At 40.7% G+C, this 22,425-nt stretch overlaps 1 protein-coding gene across 7 annotated transcripts; it reads left to right on the top strand.

Moving 5' to 3' along the window:
* The first annotated feature begins 1,329 nt into the window (after nt 1-1,329).
* CEP83 (centrosomal protein 83) lies at nt 1,330-22,334 on the top strand. 7 transcript variants are annotated; one of them, XR_014943086.1, is made up of 16 exons: nt 1,330-1,407; nt 4,079-4,250; nt 4,576-4,726; nt 5,602-5,694; nt 5,980-6,111; nt 8,241-8,492; nt 9,428-9,559; nt 12,515-12,629; nt 14,455-14,599; nt 14,734-14,883; nt 15,455-15,530; nt 16,604-16,761; nt 18,909-19,038; nt 19,931-20,034; nt 20,781-20,957; nt 21,604-22,334. XR_014943086.1 is itself a non-coding variant. In XM_015858283.3 (16 exons), the coding sequence occupies exons 2-16, from the start codon at nt 4,102-4,104 to the stop codon at nt 21,787-21,789; spliced, it is 2,154 nt and encodes a 717-aa protein (XP_015713769.2). In that variant the 5' UTR covers nt 1,330-1,402; nt 4,079-4,101; the 3' UTR covers nt 21,790-22,334. The 7 variants fall into 7 exon arrangements, 6 of the variants coding, with proteins under 6 accessions (XP_015713769.2, XP_085394789.1, XP_015713756.2 ...); XM_015858283.3 differs by having other exon boundaries at nt 1,330-1,402; nt 20,777-20,957; XM_085538663.1 differs by having other exon boundaries at nt 1,330-1,402; nt 4,563-4,726; nt 20,777-20,957.
* Nucleotides 22,335-22,425: the final 91 nt, after the last annotated feature.

Here is a 22,425-nt window from a genome sequence, read left to right as displayed (position 1 = left end):
GCAGGACAAGCCCTTCCCTCGACAGCTGGCAGTGCTGGGCCTGATGTATTCAGAGTTCTGGCTGCCATGGTGCACCAATGCCTCACATTCAGCTTGCCATCAACCAGAAACCCCAGATCCTTTCCCATAGAGCTGCACTCCAGCTCCTCATCCCCCAGTCTGTACACAGAGCCAGGGCTGCCCTATCACAGCACTTGCATATGGGGGCCATCCTCCAATTTGTCAAGATCTTGGTGTAAGGCCTCTCTGCCCTCAAGGGAGTCAACACAACTCCCAATTTAGCATCATCTACAATTTTACTTCATATAAATTTCAGATCTTTACTGGAGTAATCGATGAAAATGTTAAAGAGAACTGGTTCAAAAATGGAGCCCTGTGGAGTCCCACTAGTGCTAACTAGGGCAACTCTCGGGCCATAGCCTCCCTTTGCCTAAAACACCCATGTTTTAGATCTCATGGGACATTCTTAGGTTCATACTGCCATGGCTTGATCACAAGCCACCTCCTGATAAATACAACCACTATAAATACAGTGACAACAGATCACCGGTCTCTAACATACTCGTGCAGTTATCTGACACAAGGAACAACTTAAAGTCCCTTCCCGCCCAGGGCAGGCCAAAGAAGCTTCTGCTTCAGGGGAGCAGCAGTGAACCTGAGCTAATGGATGTTGATTCTTTTTTCAGGCAGTTCACACCAAACAAGGAACAGCTTAGCTGTCCAACACAATACCATGCTGCTCAGTTATAGGTAGCTCTGCTGTTGTAGGAGATGGCCATTGCAGAGCGGGGCTGCACTGCCAGCAGTACCCCCAGCAGCCCCTTCTGGCCACCATCCTGACAGGCTGCATTCAGGTCAAGGTGACATAAGCTAAGCAGGGATTAAACTGCAGGTATGAGCAGCAGCGTATGTGCATAACAGCAATGTGCTTCGCTAAAAATATGCCCCTGGGTTACAGGAGCTGGTTACAGGATTTATCTAATCTACCATCGACACCAGAGAAGCCTAATGAGACTTCAGACTCACTGGGGCATTTTAGGACCAAACTTAAACTCTGTCCATCTCTGCTGACTTTCCATCTCTTTGCACGTTGGTTGGTGCAAGGACGAACCCTGCTGGTCTTCCTACAACTCATGTGACATCGAAAGATACATAAATAAGCTCTAACGCCATCAAGCAAACGCCAAAGGGAAATCTCTACTTTGACTCAAGCTTTCCCACTGCTTTTACCAGCGGGTTGACCAGAAAACCGTCTTTAGACACGGCGCCTGATCGCCTGGATCCGCCTCCGTGGCGTGTGGGCGGTGCGAGGGCCCACGGCGCGGGCGCAGACGGGAGCGGGGAGGCGGCGTGAGCCCAGGGTTCCCTGCGGGGCCGCGGCGGGCGGCGGCGCGAACGGGCGGTGAGGTGAGGGGAGGAGGGGCGCCATTTTTAAACTCCTGTTGGTGTTGGCCGGGCGGGTTGGCTGTGAGGAGTTGTGTAGGGGGTATTTCTGCTTGGGGCTCCGCTCTGCGGTATGTATTCAGCCCCTTTGGCTTTGCTCTGTTCACCCGGAAGCGTCGGTACCGTGCAGGGGCAGAAGAGTGCCAAACTTCCGTGTTTTTCAAATTACGCCCGGTTTTGTGTTAATTTTCATTCACTGTGGCTTTGGTGGGAGGTCTGATGATTCCTGCATCCCCACATTTGATGGTTCTCTGTTTTTCAAACGGGTCTTCATGGGAGGCAGGAATTTTAACTAGCATTCTTGGAAAGTGATTTTCAAAAATGGCATGCATGGTCTTGGGGAAATTTGTAAGTGTTTAAGTCTAAGTATCAGCTGTGAGATAGTGCCACTGGCACAGGAGAGGTTCCTGTCAGTAGACTATTAGCAGCCCTATCAGTAATTACTGATTGGCCTCAAGTTGCACCAGGGGAAGTTTAGGTTGGATATCAGGGAAAGCTTCTTTACATAAAAGGTGGTTAAGCACTGCGATAGGCTCCCCAAGGGGGTGGTTGAGTCACCGTCCCTGGATGTGTTTAAAAACCGTTTGGATGTGGTGCACAGGGACAGTGATTTAGGGGAGAGTTGTTAGTGAGGGTAGTATGGTTGGGTTGTCATCGCGTAGTTTGCCACTAGATGTCCCTGCAAGCCAAAATAGCTCTGTTGCCTTTAGTACGTTCCGCTTGGGTTTTTGAGAGTGTGAAATGGTTTTGTGAGCTCCTGTTTTTTCCCCCTTTCTTCTTTCCTCTTTTCTTCGACTTGCAGCCTTTAGGCAGATGAATGAATAACTGCGTGTATGTTGCTTTCTAATCTTTGGAGTTTCTGATAGTAGTGAAAGCTGTGAGAGTGCATGTGAAGGCTTGGAACTGAAAGCACAAAGGGCTGTGTTTCCATTTCTCTCTTTCTTTCAGTCAGAAAACTCCGTGGTTTAGTGGTGATATTGAATTTGTATCTGTCATACTACTTCAGAAGCACTTCTTGCTCGTATAGGGCTCAAGCTCTGTGCTCCTAATTCTGCAGCTTGGCGTACAGTTGTATATCCACGTTTGGAACTGCAGCTTATGGAACCAGAGATCTGAGATGAACAGAAGTCCTGTTGCTTGCTTTTTAATGGTGGTCACGATTAACCTTGTTGATATGCTTAGAAATTCCGAGGCTCATGCAGCCTGGAGTTCTCTTTGTCCTCTCACACAGCTTATTGACCTTAGGGTTTCTGAGCTGTTTTTCCCACGTGGCTGTTGCTTGAACAATAACAAATGTTATAATTTTGAGACTGGAAATGGCTACTGTGCTTTGTTTCTCAAAACCCAACAAAAGCCAGGAACGAGAAATAGGCCCTAGTTTGGTTAGAATGTTGTTCCGAATTTATTCTGTTAATGTACAGAATGTGCAATGTGCGCATATAGCTCAGCCATTGAGGAGAACATTCTTTATTTCAATTTCCTCCTCCTTACCCTCAGCAGATTTGGGCAGAGCAGAATGAAAGCAGTTGCTGTTGTCACCATGTGCTGGTACCAGAACACTGGTAGGCTCTGCTCTCACCTTTTTCCATATAGTGACAGAGGAAGAAGTTGGGCACTAACACATGGGTTTTTTTTCTGATCTGGCAGATAGTTTTCATCGTGTTTTTACTTTGGGGCTTTCTAGAATCAAATGCCGAGCATTTAAGGTAGGTTCCCTGGAAGATTCGGGGAGTAGAATGCAGGAGAATGTGATGTGTCCAGCTCCACATGTGGAGAAAGTGCAGTAGTTACTGGTGCTGGAGAAGGAAGCCTTTTTATTCACCGTGCCAATATGGAGTTCTTAGGCACCAGTCAGTTATGTTGAAAGCTAAAATGGCAGAGCAGTTGGTATCAAATCTTATAACTTCTCTAAAATTCAGTGATGACCCTCCATCCCCCACAGCTTCTAGAAGCTGCAGCAATGATCAGTCTAGGGCAATATCTTGCTCTGAATATCAAGAAAATTAGTGAGGTATGTTATGATACTTCCTCATTTCTCAGCATCTGATGATTTGCAGCTTTCTCACATCCCCCTGAGGCTGTCATGTTTAGCAAAACTCTTGCTGGAAAGTTCACAAAAACCCACCACGTGAACCTCAAAAAATGAGGAAGTAACTTGTATTGGTGATACGTGTTGGAGCTGAACTTTGGGTAGTCTGGAAGATGGGCGCCCATGAAACCATCCCTCTTTTCCAGAAAGGGCCTGGTAGGACCTCAGCAGTGGGGTTAACTCCATAGTTGGATTCTCAGCATATGGAACAAGTAAAAAGAACATTTTATATGGTCTGGCACTGACAAGATGCTTGTATTTGTTTTGTATTGACTCAGGTAATCTCCATGCTGAAGTTAATTATGTGTCCCTGAGAGAGCATAAAGAGAGCTGCCTATTCAGCAGGAGGTTTCTAACCTGAGTTACAGTGGAGCCGGGATTCTTCTGTATTGAAAATCAAAGTGGCATGTGCAGCCTTTGAGCAGTGTGTCCTTGATTGCTAATCACATTGTGCCACATAAACCTGCCTTCTGGGTTGGCAGCCCAAAAAGTGGATGTTGGTGTACGTTTGTTATAAAGTTATTTTTCACTTTGTCCTCTCAATAGCCATCGTGAACGGTCATCAAAAAATGGATCCTCTGGGCAGTCTCCTTCCTCCTGTGGCTGGAAACAGCGATGTGGCCAATTCAGAAGAATTACAAAAACTTCTAATAGATGAAAAAAGGCGCTGTGAGCACCATAAAGCAAATTATCAAACTATAAAGGCAGAACATATGAGGTACATGAATTTAAATAGATTTATACATTTGATTTGTTAAAAGATGGAGCTCGGTGTTGGGTGGAAGGGGCTTTGTGTGTGTGTGTGTGTGTGTGTGTGTGTGTGTGTGTGTTGGCTATTTCTCTATTTAAGGACATTTTCCAGCATTGTTTACTGCAGAAAATAGTTCAGAATTCCTTAAGACATTATAAGTGGGAGATAAGTTTTCAATATATTACACGATATCAAAAGCTTAATTCAATCTTGATATTTTTGTTTCTGAAGATGAGCTTTCTGAGCTTTAATTCGGAGAGTAGCTGTAAAAGAAAGTAGTTTTCTCTTACAGGTTACAGGAAGAGTACACAAAATCACAAGATGAACTGAAGCAGTTGCTGGTTGAAAAGCAGACTGTGCACGACAAATTCCAGCTTCTTCTTGCAGAATACAGAGAGGAGTTGCTGGGCAAAACACAGGAGCTGGAAAAACTGAAGATGCAGGTGTGGTAATTTACTGGCAGAGTTTAATATAGACTTGAATCTTGTAACAGGGCCATGCTTTACTTGTTTGTAACATGCGTACGCTTGGCTTGGATCTATTTCAGGTATCTCAAAACATACTGAAGCTCAGTGTCACTTTAAGTGTTTCTTAGAGTGACTATGGCATGAGATTATTGTTTTGTTATTTAACAAAATCTTCCAAATTATTTTATCATGTACTACATTAATAGTGAGAGCCTCAGTCTGAGACTGAGTCTCAGTCTCTGTCCTTGGGTGTTGTCCTGCAATGAGGAGAATCATCTGCCCTGGTGATTTCAAGAGTAGATATTTGTTTCTATTCATGATGGCAACTTTCTTTATTATATAAACAAACAAACAAGCAACACCAAAAATATTTAAGTCCAGTTCCATGACATTTGCTGTTGTTACTTGTTTCCTTAAACTAATGTGAGGCATAGTTCCTAGGAAACAAATACAGCATCTAGCAGAGGATCCCCAGGTGCTGACTGACATTTGTACTGCTTCTTCCAGTGAATACTGACATTTAAAACCCGTTATCTTCCCAGAATATTTTTAGTTCATTAATATAATATTTCTTTGCTCCTGTAACTACCATTCCTTAGAAAAACATAGAAAATTAAGCAGAACTTGGAAGACTTTAGAACTTAACTTAAAATACTGAAGCTGTACTTGAAATACTTTATTTATCGCAAGTGGTAGAAGTGCCGCTCTGCTACACATGAGACTCGAATCCCAGGGGTTGGACTCAATGATCTCTAAGGTCCCTTCCAACTTGCACGAGACTGTGATACTGTGATGGGTATTTGGGCTGTCACAATGTACATAAATAAATGTGAATACCTCTCTGTCTGAAGGTGCTGACTCCTCAAAAATTAGAGCTGATAAAAGCACAAATACAACAGGAATTGGAATCTCCAATGGCAGAACGTTATCGGAAACTAGAAAATGTAAGTACTGTTTAATTTAGTTTCTTTTAGAGCGGTGGCTGCCAATTTGTAGCTGTTCCTAAAAACCTCAGGGAACTGAAACAAGGGCAGCCAATGTGTGTGACTTGGCTTTGTCTGGTATTGTTCAGTACTGCTGGCCCAAGTGGTGAAGGCTGAGACCCTAAAAGAAGGAGGGATCCATTTCTACAAAAATCCCTTATGAAATGACTGAAACGTTGCACGGATGTTTGAAGCTGGAGATAAATCTGCAAACTTCATACTGAATGTTTCATTTGTCTGATTTAGGAAATGGAAAAATACAGAACAGAATATAACAAGCTTCGTTACGAACATACTTTCCTGAAATCAGAATTTGAGCATCAAAGAGAAGAACATGAACATGCTTTAGAGGAGGAGAAAATAAAACATGAGGCAGAGGTACATTAGCTTCAGTTGTATCTGGTAAAGCTGTGTGAGTGTGTGGAAGTGTTGGTGCTTTGATGGGTTGTCAGTTTGACATAATTTCATAATGCAGTATTTGTTTCTGCTCTCATAATTCTTAAAACACTCTTATTACTTACCCTCGGGCTGTCTCTGTAGGTTTATTCAGTGATGTGTTGCAATATTGTATGTGCTATCATGAGAAAGCGGAGACTTTCCTTCTAATGAGTGTCAACTAGTAGCTCTGCCTAAATGCTTTCTGGAAATCCTGTTTTTGATGGGATGTGAGACATTACGCTAATCTGAAAATTAAGAAGTTATATGAGCAAGTGATTAAAAAAAGTAATTTAAATTACTTATGTGGTAACTAATTAAGGAAGTTCAGAAGATATTGTTGCTACCAGGCAAGGGTGCATGTCTTGAAATTAGGTTGGGTTGTGACAGTCGTGGTAAATGTGATACTGACATGATACTCAAAACTTTGCTAACTTGATTTTAGTTGTGTCAGCTCTTGAATAAGCAATCCATAATTTGTTTCAGAACTGGACTTTCAAAAGTGTGGCTAAATAAATTGGCATCTTATTCATCTTTTAAATACACGCAGCAGTGTAAATGAGTGTTGTGTGTGTCATTTGCATATTCATTTAAGTATTTGTCTGGGAGCATATCAGAAGACGCCAGATTTGAATGCATTAGGCCAAACATGAGGCACGAATCAAAGGCAATCACTGCTTTCAAAATCAGTCCAAATTCAGAAATGAAAAGCATTAAAAACAGCACACTTGTCCTTCCTAGAGCTGCACATGCTGCTTTACAGCCTGCCCATCTTCTGGGCTTGTTGGGTTGGTGCTAGTGCTGCAACTAATTAGCGCACTTAGAGAGAATGGGATTACCTTCAGCCCAGGGCAAAATATAGTCTAGTTTCTTTCTCTTACTTAGAACCTTTTTAATCTCCCACATTATTTATTGCAAGAAGGCTACAAAAACATCCTAATCCTAAATGCTGCCTCAGGCATGTCATGCGGTAAGACTTGAATCTTCTCATGAAAGGGATTTAGAGGGCAACTGCTGCAGATTTTGGCTTTGCTCTGTAGAAATTACTGATGGAACTTGTAAAAGCGCTGCTGCCAAGCGGGATTTGGAATATTGTCTTCAAATATGGAGAAAGCTCTTTCAGACCTTACGTTCTGACTCTTTTGTTCCCTGTCTTCACAATACATTCAGTCCATGTAACTTCTTTTTAAGTACCAGAATCTATGTGTTTGTTACAGTCTTGAGATGAGTTTGTATCTATTTGTACAGCCTTGGAAACTTGCTTTGTTTTCCATCTGTGACAGGCCAAGTCATGTTGACTGTCTTCAGTTACAATTGTGCTAGTTACACTGTTGTTACAGAATTAGAGAATCATATGGTAGGTTGGAGGAGACCTCAGAATCACACAGAATCACCGAATGACCCGGGTTGGAAGGGACCTCAAGGATCATGTAGTTCCAACCCCCCTGCCTGGCAGGGCCACCAAACATACACATTTACTAGATCAGGTTGCCCAGGGCCCCATCCAACCTGGTCTTGAGCACCTCCAAGGACGGGGCATCCACAACCTCCCTGGGCAGCCTGTTCCAGGGCCTAACCACTCTCCTAGTGAAGAACTTCCCCCTGACATCCAACCTAAATCTTCCCTCTTTTAACTTAAAACCATTTCCCCGTGTCCTGCTATTGTCAGCCCTTTCAAAGAGTTTACTCCCCTCCTGGGAGTAAGTTCCCTTCAGGTATTGAAAGGCTGCAATGAGGTCACCCCGCAACCTTCTCTTCTCCAGGCTGAACAAACCCAATTCCCTCAGCCTGTCCTCATAGGGGAGGACCTTCTCCTAGTTGAACCAGTTTTGCCTAATGCCCTGCTTAAATGATGATATATAATGAGAGTAGATTGCTCAGCACTAGGCTCAGCTGAGTCTTGAACATCTGTAAGGATGGAGACTCCACAACTTAACACAGATGTTAATGTAATTTCATAATAACTTAAATGCACGCTGTTGGACTTCCCTGATTTGTCAACCCCTGTATTTATTGCTGTGTCACACCTCATCAATCTAAGGGCTTGTATTTTTCCAATTAACAACCATCAGATTGCAAGGCTGGAGAAAGATAAAGAAGAACTCCATAATCGGCTGGTTAGCATTGATCCCACAAGGGACAGTAAACGTGTGGAGATCCTCTCCAGAGAAAAAGCACAACTCCATCAGAAATTAAAAGGCTTAGAGGCAGAAGTAGCAGAACTAAGAGCGGAAAGAGACAATTGTGGTGTACAAGCAGAAAATGTTCAGAGGGTGCAAGTACGGCAGTTAGCTGAGCTGCAGAGCCTGACAAGGTCTTTAGAGGTAAGAGTCTAATTTTTTGTCATCTTTTGTCCTTGGGAGTGATACAACATTCACAGTCAATAAGATGCTCATGTCAGCAGTTGTCGCTGAGTTGCTGTTAGAAACTGACCTCCATATGTTAACCTGCTATTGTAAAATTGTAATTCTTTTGGAAAACTTTGTTTTTAATCCTTTCTATCTTTGTATCTTTGTTCTTCAATACGTTACCATGACTATCTACTTAATTGCTTTTGTTCACTCTATTAAGAACTTTTATTTCTGACCTGTTTTAGTGTTCCTCTTCATTCCTTGCTTTCAGTTCTTGCTATCTGCCCGGCTAGTGAGTCTTTTCATGTAGACTTCTGAAGTAGCTGCAGGATATGGATATATGGTTTACTTTCCTTTTCACTTTCATAACTGTTATATAACTTTGTTACAAAGTGCTGTGGATCGCTGCCAAGTGCTCTGATCCCAGTTTAAAGAGGATCATAATATTCTTAATTTAGGAAACTTAAAGAAATATATATAAAAATCCTGCTGGAGGTACGCAATTGGAAAAAATAAGGTGAAAATCTGGGTTTAATTGCTTTTTTTGATGCTAAAATAACTCTCTCATCTTCAGCCTAGAATACTGGTGATTCCTGTATTTAGAGCTGAGTAATTGACTGGTAGCAGTAGGTGCTGCCTTGTAACTAAGTCAGATTATCTCTGCCTTTAGAAGTAGGATTGCAAATGTACGTGGTTCTGTGCAGGCAGCGTTAATAAAAATAGTTATTGTTTCCGAGTAAAATATGAGACCCTTATTCTATCTGGAACATATAATTAATCAAAGTTTATGTATCTTAGTGTATAGTTATTGTATAAAAGGTCAGTAATATTTGGAGATCTATTGTACTGTACAGGGGAATAGAGACAGCCCTGCTCCAAAAACCTCACAGATACCTGTTTTATTCAAGGCAGAAAAGAAATCAGCTGAACAGCATATTGGTCGGATTGAGGAAGAACTGAAGGTGTGTCGCGAGCAGAACTTTCTTTTAACTAGTAAACTTCACAAATCTGAACAAGAAGTCAATTCCTTGGCTGCTAAAGTAAGTGCTTTTATGATATCTAAAATGTTTGTTCATATGATATATGTAAGTTTTTCTCTTTATATTTTACATTAAGAATAAGGTCATATTTTCTTCTGTGACTTAAAGTAGGTTTGGGTTTTCTTCCCAGTTTCAATATGTATGAGACTTTGCAGGAAAAACTTCATCCCTGAAAGTACTTGAATATCTCCAAAATTGATGTTATGCACTTTTTTTGTTCATTTTAGAGATCTTTTTTTTTTTTCTTCTAAACGTAACAGTGCACAAAGAGACACCTCCATGTTTTTAGTGCTCATGAGGATAATCAGCCTGTCCTAATGGCAGAGTCTTCTTTTCTCATAAACTGCATAAAGTGCCATGGAACATAGATGGTTTTTCTTTCTTTCTTGAGTTATCTGCATTGGAATCACCTGCTGTGATCTAGGTTGCATGTGAAACAAGACAGTAGTGTTACTGTAGCATCACTGTTGGGCTCATGCCAGCATAGCTTGTGCAGAATAGTTTCTGTACAGCATTGCATTCCATCACTTTAAGTAGATCATGGTCTAACAACGTGTTTGAGTGTCTTACATGTTGGGTTGGCTCCATATCTTAGGGATTTAGAGAATTTTTTAGAAGAATCCCTAGGTGGAAAAAAAGAATCAAAAGGCTTCCATTAGAGGAAAACCTGAAAGTGCTTATTGAGAAACTCGGCGCCGCTATTCAGTGTTTCAGAATAATTAGATCAGCATGGACGGCAGGTTCAGAGCTTCATCTGGCTGCAGCTTCTCCTCAAGCACTTAAATTACAGACAGATCTTTATGCAGTGGGTATTTGAATAAGGAAGCAAAATAGAAGCTAGTAATTTTATTATTATTATTATTATTTTTTTACCTCAAATGTTGTGGAATAGTTACATTGCTTTATATAAATCTGAGCCATCATACTAGTCCTAATGAAATAAGTACCCAGTTAAATACTGGCATTCTGTTGTTCCTTATTCCTCCCTTGCTGGAGAAAATACTGCTTTTAGCACTTTTGTCAGTTATTGGTAACAAACTTCATCCTGACTTCTTGCTCCTTTGAAAAGGATTGAATTATTTCTGAACTAACTGTAAAGCCAGTAATTTTGGTCTTGTACCGCCAGTTGAATTCTCTTAAGCACTATGTTGGCCTAAAGCTATCCAGCATTTCTAAATAAACTCTCCAAAGTAATGCTGATATGTTCTTTGTATGGGTGTGACAGTTAATATTGGAGTATACCCCAAAAAGGGATACAACACAGGAAAAAAATCTTCAACTTCTTCCATAATTGCTCTTTAGCAATCCTACATTTATGACTGCGAAGTGTTGACTTTTGGTCCTTAATCCGAAAGCTCTTTCTTACCATGTGAATAGGACATATCCCAGTTTTAAACCTCCTTATACAATGTGTCATACTTGTCAAATAGGAATGATAAATTGGAGGAAGAAACTTTTATGAAACATTTTTTAATCAGTAGCCTGTCAGACTATATAAAAGATGATCGCAGTCTTTACCTTTTCTAGCAGCCACTGTTCTCTGCTTACCTCCAGAAGCTGGAGGAAATGAAGGTGTTCAGCTGAAGGGATGAAAGCGGGAAATCACGTCATATACTAACATCCCCCCCCCCAACACTTCTACACCTACTCAAACTTATTCCAGAACAAAGATGGACTTCTGAATCTTGTGCCTTAGAAAAGCCACCTTAAATCTTTGCAAATTACCCTGAAATGTTCTCAGCTTCATATTTAAGCAACCAAATCTACTAATGTAGTTACTTAATAAGCGACTGTGTCATTCTTAACCTTTTGCCACTTGCTTGTGCTAGCAGGTTGTAATTACATTTGTCACTGTGAATGGATTCTCGATATGAGTGCTTTCCTCTAGGTATTTAATTCTCATTGACCGTGTAATTACTGTGTACAAATGCCTAAACTATAAAAAGTTTCTGTGCAAGCAGTAATTGTCTTTGATGATTTGATATTCTTAAGACTTCTGCTTTTAAGAGGCCATTTGATGTGCGTGTCACAGCCGGAGAGAAGTATTTGATTTAAAATGCATTTTACATCTATGAAGACTTGGATTTTGAAAGTAGTGTAGTGCTGCAGGAGGTCAAGGGTGATGAAAGGGATAAGTGATCATCACATTGAAATGACTTCGGGGGAGCAGTGGGTTCCCTGGTTTTGCATATCACTGTTTTGTTTTACTCTTGGGAGATTACACTGAACTTATATTTTAGCTTGATTCTGAAGAATTTTTAGTCATAAGTGAGGTATGTGCAAGCTGACCTGCTAATGCTTAGTGAGGTGCCAGGGTCTTATGCAATATTGGATCAGTGTCCCAGCAAGGCAGTTCAAATAAGCAATCTTTTCAGAACTATTCCAGTGTTTGGAAGCTTGCTTCTAAAATGCATGATATTTGCTGAGAAACCGAGTTTTTACAGGTAATCCTGCACGTTTTTGCGTGTATCACCAAATCTCAAAGAGTATTTCCTACACTATAGATTGTATAGATTGTCTGGTTAAAGATGTTGTCAGACAGCTTGGTTCTTGGAACTTATGGGGGTGTTTGGGCACTTTGTCTTCATTAGGGAACATAAAACCTTGTGTTTTAAGATGAATGACAATACATTCATGAATTTTCAATGTCTGACTTGAAGTAATAAAACACGTTGATAGATTGAGTGTTACAATACCTATAGAATTTATAGAATCTACCTATAAAATTATCTACAAATCTGGATATTGTGGTATGACTTTGAGGAAAGCTGTGGATACATACATACATATATATATATATATATATATATATATATATATGAAGATATTTAAAATAAGCCTAATTGTCATTATTTGACAGATGTTCTTGTTAGCAAAGTATTGCTTGGAAAACAGTGAAGCTATGAGTACGTATGGATTTATTTTCAGTGGATTTGTTATTTCTCTAATTCATAGGTAGAAGAACTTAAACAGTCACACAAATTAGAAGTAACAAATGTCAAGCTGGAGGCAGCAAGAACTAAGAACGAAGTAGAAAGAGAGAGAAACAAGATTCAAAGTGAAATGGATGGTAAAATACACAATACATTTCTAGTGAAATTAATTTCTGGTGGTTTCTTTGATAACTTTCACTTAGAGCACTTTAATTATTTTTCCTCCAAATGTTCCCCAGCAATCTTCACTTTCTGCTTCTGGTCTAAGTGATAGATTAGAAAATTCATTTTGGTGTCTGAAATAACTGTACCTTATCAGTTGATCTCCGAGGTTATGAAGGACTGTTACAGGGCAGCCTTTGTAAATGAATCGGTTTGTGATACAAGTTGAGCATAATCTGTTTCAAATCATCTACTTCCTAGGGTTTGGCCTTTTTATTAACTGCCAAATTTACAGCTATTTGCAACTTGCTTGAAGCCTTAACCTACCTTAAGACTTCAGAGTTTTATTTGTTTTCCAATTCTGTATCCATGCAATTGAAGGGGAAAAAAAACCACAAAACAAACACGGGTTAAATGTTTATGTGGAACAGAATCTATTTTCTAGCTTATTCTTTGAGCAAAACAGGCAATGGTCTAAGCAACGAGATAACAGCTGAGCCTGTTGGCAATGTGAAGTAGCCTCCTGTATTGTAAGGCCAAAGCTTTCAAGGACTATTTGCTGATGATGTAAATCACCACCCAGCTTTTATTGGACTGACTTCACAGCTTTGCCATAACCTTCATCTGTCTGGAATGGTTGTTTCTGTCTTGGTTACAAGTTTTTCATGTGTGTCCTTTGTTCCTGTGTGTAGCGTCGCAGTTTTTGAATTGCCTCACTTGTTAATGCAACTACATTGAAATGGGAGATTTACTGCAGTTTCACTGATAACCCCTTATTGGTTTCTCTGAACTTAATGTCCTCTGTGAGAATAACTCCTCTTCTTGCTTGTCCTCTTCATAGATATTCTGGAACACTTTTTATAACTATGCATAGCTGCATAGCAGAAGTAGCTTTGGAATTTAAATTTATGATAATACCAACTGTTAAATTACATTTACATGTTAAAGTAATAAGCCCTTGTTAGACAAAGATTGCAGTGTGATGGTTAATCTTCCAAAGTTTTCTAAAACATTGCCCTTAGAATATGGCTGGCTTTATCCTGGGTTTCATCAGAAGAGGAGTGGCCAGGAGGGAGAGGCAGGTGATTGTCCCTTTCTACTCTGCCATCACGAGGCCCCATCTGGAGTACTGCTTCCAAGTGTGAGACCCCCAAGACAAGAAAGACAGGGAGCTGTTGGAGAGGGTCTGGAGGAGGGCCACAAAGATGATCAGAGGGCTGGAGCACCTCCCTTATGAAGACAGGCTGAGAGAGCTGGGCTTGTTCAGCCTGGAGAGGAGAAGGCTGCAGGGTGACCTTTTAATACCTAAAGGGAGCCTATAAACAGGAGGGGAGTCAGCTCTTTATAAAGGTAGATAATGGCAGGACAAGGGGAAATGGTTTTAAGTTGAAGGAGGGAAGATTTGGATATCAGGAGGAGGAAGTTCTTTACAGAGGCAGTGGTGAGGTGCTGGAACAGGCTGCCCAGAGAGGCTGCGGATGCCCCATCCCTGGAGGTGTTCAAGGCCAGGTTGGACGGGGCCCAGGGCAGCCTGGTCTAGTATTAGATACTGAGGTTGGCGGCCCTGCATGTAGCAGGGGGGTTGGAGCTTAATGATCCTTGAGGTTCCTTCCAACCCAAGCCATTCTGTGATGATCTCTTTTGTATTTCTTTTATTTCTTTCATTCATTCACATTCAGTCCTGTGAACTCAGATCTTTAGCTCCCTTTTTGCTATTGATAAAGTGATTCTAATAATGAATTTCATCAGGTTGACATAAATAATGACATTTTAACTTTTTTTTTTTAATGTATAATGCAGGATTGCTGTCAGACAAAGAAGTTCTTAAGGAAGCAGTTGAGCGTCATAAAGTGCTTTTAGTAGAAAAGGATCAAGAGCTGGTTCGTAAAGTGCAAGCTGCCAAAGAGGAAGTTTTTGGAAAAATTGCAGCCTTACAGGATGAAAAGTATGTGTTGATTTACTGCTCAGCTTTAAAAGTCCTGGGAAGGGTGTTTGGAGTAACTTATTAAATGTCATTTTTAGCAATAATCTCTTAGCGCTTTGTCACGGTTCTTCTGTAAATACTGAATCATGTTTCAGGTTGGATCTTGAGAGCAGATTAGCTCATCTGGAGAAGGTAAAGTTGGAACAGGATGCCTGGAGACAAACTGAAAAGGATCAGTATGAAGAGAAGCTACGTGTTGTACAGCTGGCAGAAGAATCAAGCAGAAGGGAGCTTGAGTGTCTGCGGTAGGGTTTTCTAAAGCAAATGTCTCATTTTTTCCCTAATTTCTTCACACTTGCCAATAGGCAGGTTTACTGTTTATGGGCACGTAGATGTTCATGATGTGAAATGAAACAAAGTTATCTTGTGCAGTGTGTAAAAAGATGGCAGAAGAAAAAAATGTTCTTTTGATCTGAACCTTAAAAATGCTGCAACTTTAATGAACATTTTGAATAAGTAAACTTCATTATCTGTGTTGAAATTTGGACCACGTTGGCCACTGACATTATGTCAGCAAGTGGCAAACTGGGGCAATAATGCAATAACTCTGAGCTTTTTATTCTAACTCTCAGCAAAGTTGGTCTACTGTAATATTTGTATGAAGGGCAGTGTGATAAAACCAGCAAAATTCTTACTCCAAAAGCCATCAAACCAACGTATGTAGTCATCAATAAAAATAGATTTTTACACATTGTGTAGTTAATTTGTAAGACTGAAATATGTTTACAACATGTTCTATTGTCAGGTTGATTTGTACCAGTATCTAACATCTATATTTTAATGAGATAAAAATAAGAGTATCTTAAACAATTTTAGATTAAAAATTCAACAGCAAGCTATTCAGACAGAGGAGCTCGAAGAAAAGAAACGTGAAAGAGATGAGCTAAAACAGGTAAGGGTTTTGGTAACATTTCAGAGAGAAACACGGTCTTTTCTGCAGTTACCATGTCCAGTGTCTGAAGATCTGATTGGATTTTTAAGGATTTTTTTTTTTTCCTGAGGGACAAAATGCATTTAACGGTTCTTTAAATTGAGTGTTCAGGAATCAAGCCCTGCTCTCCTGGACCTTCATAAATGGATTACAGCCCTGTGCCTCATGCATTTTGCAGGTATCAATGATTTCAAAATGGAATGTTTATAGGCCGCTATATTGAATATGGTTATGCACTATTTAACTGGAGATTCAGTTTCCATGGAAACTATAAATTGTTTCTAGGTAATGCTCTGCTTTTACACTGCATCTCTCATCTGAGCTTCTTCAAGTGCTTAACAGATGTTTCATAAACGAATAAACTGGCGTAAAGAGATATATTTCTATTGCAAGATGAATTGATGGCAGTAATGCAAATAAAACCTAATTCTTTTAACTGCTGCTAGCCCGTGCTATTCCTTGGTAGATATAAATATGGCTGTGCATTAAAGAAATCTGGAAGCTGTGTGCACCTGGAGTTAAGGCAATATTTTTTTTTCCTGTAGAAATTGGGATATCTATGAGCGTGTAATTAGGGAGAGAAAAATAACCATCCTTTTTATGTGCTGACTGCAGGGATTGGACTTTTCAGACTCTCTACTTGCTTTTGTGAACTGGCTGGTGCAGCCACTGAGGGCTGTAATGGAGAGAGAGAAGAGTCTGTGTAGCTCCAAAGCTCAGCTCACTGTTGTAGTGTGATGCTCTGGTTCTGTTCAGCTCTAAGGCGTAATGTCAGATTCCCTGAGTTACAGGGGACTCAGACTGGATTCCTTCCTTTCCTTCCTTTTCTTATTTCAACAACAATAGACAAGAACAAACTTTTCTAGTAGTAGTTTGCTGCAAAACTGCTAGATAAGCTGTTGAGTAAGGAGAAAGGGAACAAGTAAGAAAGGTTTATGATAAATGACTGCAGCCAGCTGACGTGTGCAGTATCTCAAAATTGATGTAGATATTTGCGTATCTTCTCAAATGGAAATATTTCATTATTTTGATAGCAAATTCAAGACATGCAACTCCAAGTCGCTTCACTTTCTCAATCAGAAAATGATTTGCTGGAATATAATCAGAAGTTGAAGGAAACAGTAGAAAGATTGAGACAAGAATGTCAAAATGCAAGAACTCAAGCAGAAAAAGCCCAGCTGGAAACAGAGAAGTAAATTTTATTCTTCTTTGGTTTTACTTTTTGTTTTCATGTTGCCTGTATTGCTTTCACATGGGCTGTTTGGTATAGAATGTAGGTTCTGAAAATGTCTGAAATTAACCTGAAGTAGCTGCGGTGTCCCTGCTCATTGCAGAGGAGTTGGAACAGATGACCTTTAAAGGTCCCTTCAGACTCAAATAATTCTATGATTAAATGTCAGCAGGAAAGACTGAACAATTGTGCTGACAAAAAAAAAAAAAAAAGCCATGCCTTCTGTTAAGCAGCATATATAAAAACTTTGCTTCTGATGACTTCAGAAATAGGAGTTTGATTCCATTCATATCTGTTATGATTAATTACCGACTAATGAAATGCAGCAATTTTTATAAAATGAGATTGTTTGTTTTAAAATGAACATAAAACTTACATGTAGAGTGGATCTGGAATTTCACACAGTGTTTGAGTGTTAAAATGTGTTGAAGCATGAAAAGTGAAACAAGTGACTGTATTATTGTACTTCAATAAGATTTCAGGGAGCTGGCCTATATGTGTGTACTTCTTACTTCTTCCACCACTTCCTTTTAGCTGATACGAGGCCAAGAGAATTTTATAAGTCTATAGATAATAGGAGATGCACCAAGACTATTACTGCAGAAACTAAGAAGCTTTGCAGCCTACCTGCAAGTCCTCCCAGTCTGACCTTCTCTTACCACGGAAGTCTTGGGATGTTTCCCTTTTTATTCCTGACTCTGTGGCTGATATGACTTTTTTCCTCAGTTCAGTGATTCTTTTGAGCTTGAACTCCAAAAATATTAAGGAGCACCAAAGCAATACAGCTTAAGGGGAAGCGAAAAAAAGGACCAAAAGATAAGAGAGCCTGAGGTAACCAGTTGCAGATAAGTTAAGCTAATGGTATTTGGGCTAACAGCAAAAGTAGGCAAAGAATTTTGCTGTCTGGCTTAAGCTTGGAAATAAGAGTGAAATGAGAAAAAGAGCCAAAGGCAAAGCCATGAGCTTGATGAACTGATAAAGATAAGAGATGAGCTCAAGGAGACACTTATTAAACATTTCAGGAGCAACGTTAATGGAATTTCCTTAAAAAACTAAATAGGGAGGTTGTTAGCCAGTGTCTCAGCTGAAGTTTTGCTGTTAAGCAGCATGTTTCTCCTGGGGTAGTAGTAGTTTTTTTGCGATCAACTGAAAGAGCTGTTAAGGATTTTGGGTAGGCCAGGATCCTGGTTCTGATTTGAGTGATGTTAACACTGTGGGGAGGGGAAAGGGTGTTTGATGAGAGCTTTATGGAGAATCTCTGAGACTCCCATCAGGGAAACTGCATCAGCCCAAGTCTAAAGTGATACAGATGCATTGACACCCGTCTGCATTTCTTAAAAACTGCTGGACAGAATCTCACAATTTGATTTGATTTTTTTTTTTTTTTTTTTTTTGTAACAATGTAGTTAAATAGGCAGTTAGTTCTTCTCTGCTTTGAGATAGCTGCAACAAAAAATCCAGCAGAGAAACTTTTTCCTTTCCCTGTCAGCTGTTAGAGATTACAGCCCAATTTTAGTATGTTATAACCATGCAAAGTTCTAAACAAAGAATAGATGTTGGCAGTGGAGTGCATTCAACTGGGATGCTGTCTAGGAAGTGTGTCTGTGGGAGCTGCTTGTCGTGCTGGTGTTTGTTCTGCTTGAGAGCATGTAATAGTCAAGTCTGAAGTTCTCTATTAGAAAGGATTTGTGCAGCACATGGGGCAGCAACCCACTGCTGTGCCTCACCTCTCGAGCACAGAGTGCAGTTATCAGCCCTTCTGACAGCAGGTGCTTGGCACAGCTGTTTCGTGTTGTGTTCCAGTGTGATGATTTGATTGGAATTTAGAGATGTTCTCTGGACAGTTTGACAGCACACCAACCAAGAAGCGACCTGCAGTTGACTAGTTACTGGATTTAGTCTTCAGCATGTAAAACTTCTAAGGTTATGTCAGTGCATGGGTTCAAATATGGTGCATCTTGAGCACATTCACGTTCAAGTCAGAAGATTCATGTCTGTAAAGGTGGGAGCTATGAAAAGAAGTGTTTATTTTAAGAGCCTTCAGGCATTCATCCAAAGCACTGCTTCATCTGTGTCGCTCCTTACCCTTTTAACCTGTTGTTTTGAAGGACTTTAGAATACAAGCGCATAGAGTGGCTGGAGGAGAAGCATCTGCTTACTCAGCGCATCTCAGAGAAGGAAGAGAAATACAACGAGGTGAAGAACAAGCTGTGTCGAGCTGCAGTTGCTCAAAAAAAGGCACGTTGGACTTCCTTTGTAAATGATCCTATTTATGAAAAGTTCAGCTTTCCAGACCAGAATTGTTTTTAATATTAAGAGCTGATTTGCAATCTGCTGTATATAATGACAAAGTACATGTAGTTCTTAGCAAAGAATGCTAAAGTGATGCATGCAAGAATGTTACAGCTGGCAACTTTGCTTTAATGCCAGCAACCATTTGGTGAGGGTTTCTTTCTGTGTGTATTTCTATGCTTTAAAGAGGTGGACTCCTTGATTATTAAGGGTGATGATTCAGGTATCAGACAGATGATGTTCTTGTTTTCCTTGATTATGCATTCCCCACTGGTATTCTGTGTTGCATTGTGCTTCACTCCCCAGAGCATTAGAATTTAGTATCTTCTCTTAAGCTTGTATTTTTATACAATGGCTTGAAAGGAAAAGCTGATTGTTTGCAAAAGCTCAGGATTAATTGGCAATTTCATACGTAGGACATGTAGTGGTTATGAAACTAGTTAGTTTCTAAGGTTGTTAAAAGCTGGGTTCAACATGAGCAAAAAGAAAAGGTCACAGGATAAAATGTACAGTTTTTTAATTACATTTATATGTGGTCATCTCTTTAAAGAAAGAATTTATAACTGTGTTTATACAGTTAGTGCTTGGTAATGCACACAGTCATCAACCAACAAGGGGGTTACTGGGCATTTTTCAGTCTCAGAGCTGGGTTATTTCTCTTCTCCTTTGTTCCATGTCACGCAGACTCGGAACCTTCCAAAAGCACAGCTCTTCTCCTAGAGAAACACAAACCCTAACAAGTGTCAGAGCATTAAGCTGCATGCAGGGTGGATTTGATTTCACAGGAACTGATATAGCAAGGTGTTACTTTGCTTTGTTTGAAATGTCTCTTTGGCAGAGAAAGACTCTCAATGATAATAAACAAAGGAGGATGCAAGAGAAACTACAGCTTTTGGAAGCCAAGATAGAAGAACTAGAGAAAGAAAACCAGGTGTTAAATAGGTAATGAATAAATAATTGCTTTTTCTTAGCTTGAAAAATGATATGCGCTCCAAATGTGACTCAGAAATATGAAGTGCATTTGAAGATGCGTGCCAGTTAGTGTGGCAACTGGAGTGCAACCTAGTGGTGTTGTCCGCATAGGAGTCCTGTGATTGGAGTCCATTTCTGATGGCTGTGTTGGTGTGGAAAGCTATGAGTTTCTGAGACAACTGCAGAGCTGTCTTGGGGAGATGGAGGAAAACCATCTGAAAACTGTATAGAGGTGGTTGCAGGAATCTCTTCACAAGAAGGAATTCATTTTATGAAAAAGAAAAAAGATGTGAGTGAGGCAGTGCTGGAATTGAAAGCACAGTATGTGGAAATGGAAGATGGGAAAGAAAACTGACTTCAGAATGACAAAGGAAACAGACATAATGCCCTCTTGGAGGGACAGGCTTCTTTTTCTCTTCATTGAGCCATACGGACGGCTTGATTCAAATAATGAATTTAATGGTGCTTCTGTGGCTCACTACTGTGAGTGCTATTAGCAGCTTAGTTTATTCCATGTAAAATCGAATCCTGCTGTAGGTTGCTGTGCAGTGGCACTCCCAGCCATTTAGGCAGAGAAATATGCACGGGTTGTCTGCCTGCATGTCTTTGGTAGCTTTCTTGCACAGGCAGTAAGCAGCCAAGTACTCATGGAGAGGTGTGCTACTGTGTTGGGATCTAAGTATTTAGAGCACTAACAAATGTGATTCCATAGGCAGAATGTTTCCTATGAAGAATATGCTCGTCTCCAGAAGAGACTGAAGGACTTGCAGCGTAGACACAATGAATTCCGGAGTCTGATTTTGAATCCTGGCATCCCATCCCTGAACCCAGTCAGTGTAACATCAGCGTCTGTCCTGCCTCCTGGGCCTGACCTGTCCTTCCTCCTCCTCCAGGTACTGTGTCAGGGCACATGGCAATAATGCATCAGGAGGGTTTGGGGCCTTAGTGGCAAGGAAGGGGAGCACAAGATCTTTAAAAAGGGAGGAATTCCTTTTGTTATGTTCCCTTCCTCATGATGGGAAGAGTTCTTGAGAGACAAAGGGCATTTTACAACACAGTTCACTGCTCTCTGTGCTTATTCCCTTGCTTTAAATGGCTCCTTCTGGACAAGAAGTGCCATAATGTTTTCCGTCACATCAGGACTCCATAATTACAAAACAGTTTTGCTGCTCTTATTTCTTGTGGGCTTAAAAGCATTCTCTGTACCCCAGAGTGCTTCTGAGGGTGATAATCTCTTTGAGGTTGGCCCAGCCAGCACTGCTGATTGCTGTCCCTGAGGCGAGGCCTCAGCTGCTGCACGTCCTCAACTGAGAGCAGCAGTGCTGCGCTCCCATCTCGTGCTGCTGCTGTTTGCCATGAGTGTCAGAGCGAGACCTGATAGAACTAGGGGGTGTTGCGGGCTGGAATGTAATGAATAACAACATTCTGAGCGTCACAGTTTTTGTTTCAAAATCATTACTTGAAAAGATGAAATGACTGCTCGTTTTGGTGCCTTGGAGGTATGCAAAATGTAACAGAGCCATTTCTATTAATTTCTAGGAGGAACAGCATCAGAGAGAGCTCTCCCTGCTTCGCAAGCGGCTGGAAGATCTTGAAACCACGCAGAGAAAGCAGCTGCAGGAGCTTGGGCCGGCTGGGGAGCGGCTCACAGTGGGAGCACGCAGGGAGCTGGCATCCAGCAGGGGAGCAGAGGGAGCTGCTGTGCAGAGCGAGGACTCCTCATAAAGTGTGTGAACTGTAGGTGCTGTTTTCAGTCGCTTCTGGATTTGTGCTCTTGATATCCTCCAAAGCACGGCTGTGTGCGCTGAGATGCAGGTTTTGTGTTTATTTTTGATAGGCTGCCATCCGTTAGCAAATGGAATGGTCTCTGTGAAATAATTACCACTGCATTTTGAAAATGTCTTTATAGAAACAATATACAAATATTTGGAAATCGGGACATGAAATGAACTACATTTTTGATAGGACTCCCTTTGCCCACTGTTGGGCTTTGCCAGAGCGGAACTCTGCGGAGTCAAGGTTTGGATTGGAAACCAGCTGCTGGAATCCACGCCTGGAGTGGTGCTCTGAAGTTCCCATATGGACAGATGGGGTGAAATGGGTGCTCCTGCCTTTGCTCTTGTCAATGTGCCTCTTGGTTTTGTAATGGGAAGAAGCAGTGATCAGATTTTTTTTAAAGTAATGTTGTAGAGATGAAGTATAACAGATTGCCTTCATGTGATGAAAGGAGAAGTTTGTATTTGTTGCCACAATAAAATCTATTTATTTAAGGCTTGTTTAAATCATTTTCTTTCATTATCAGCTCAATGACACCTGTGGACAATCAATTACTTTTTGATAAATTGATAGTAAAACTTTGAA

The sequence above is a fragment of the Coturnix japonica genome, chromosome 1 (assembly GCF_054131305.1).
Source record: "Coturnix japonica strain WE chromosome 1, WE-NBRP24, whole genome shotgun sequence".
NCBI classification, from domain to species: domain Eukaryota; kingdom Metazoa; phylum Chordata; class Aves; order Galliformes; family Phasianidae; genus Coturnix; species Coturnix japonica.
Note: the sequence above shows the minus strand (reverse complement) of the source record. Positions and strands in the feature narration are given on the sequence as shown.

Excerpts from the sequence above, each read along its gene's own strand:
- CEP83 (XM_015858283.3), top strand. The coding sequence starts at position 4,102 with ATGGATCCTCTGGGCAGTCTCCTTCCTCCTGTGGCTGGAAACAGCGAT. Across the intron at positions 12,630-14,454 it reads GATTCAAAGTGAAATGGATG|GATTGCTGTCAGACAAAGAA; the intron begins GTAAAATACACA and ends TGTATAATGCAG. Across the intron at positions 20,035-20,776 it reads GAAAACCAGGTGTTAAATAG|GCAGAATGTTTCCTATGAAG; the intron begins GTAATGAATAAA and ends GTGATTCCATAG.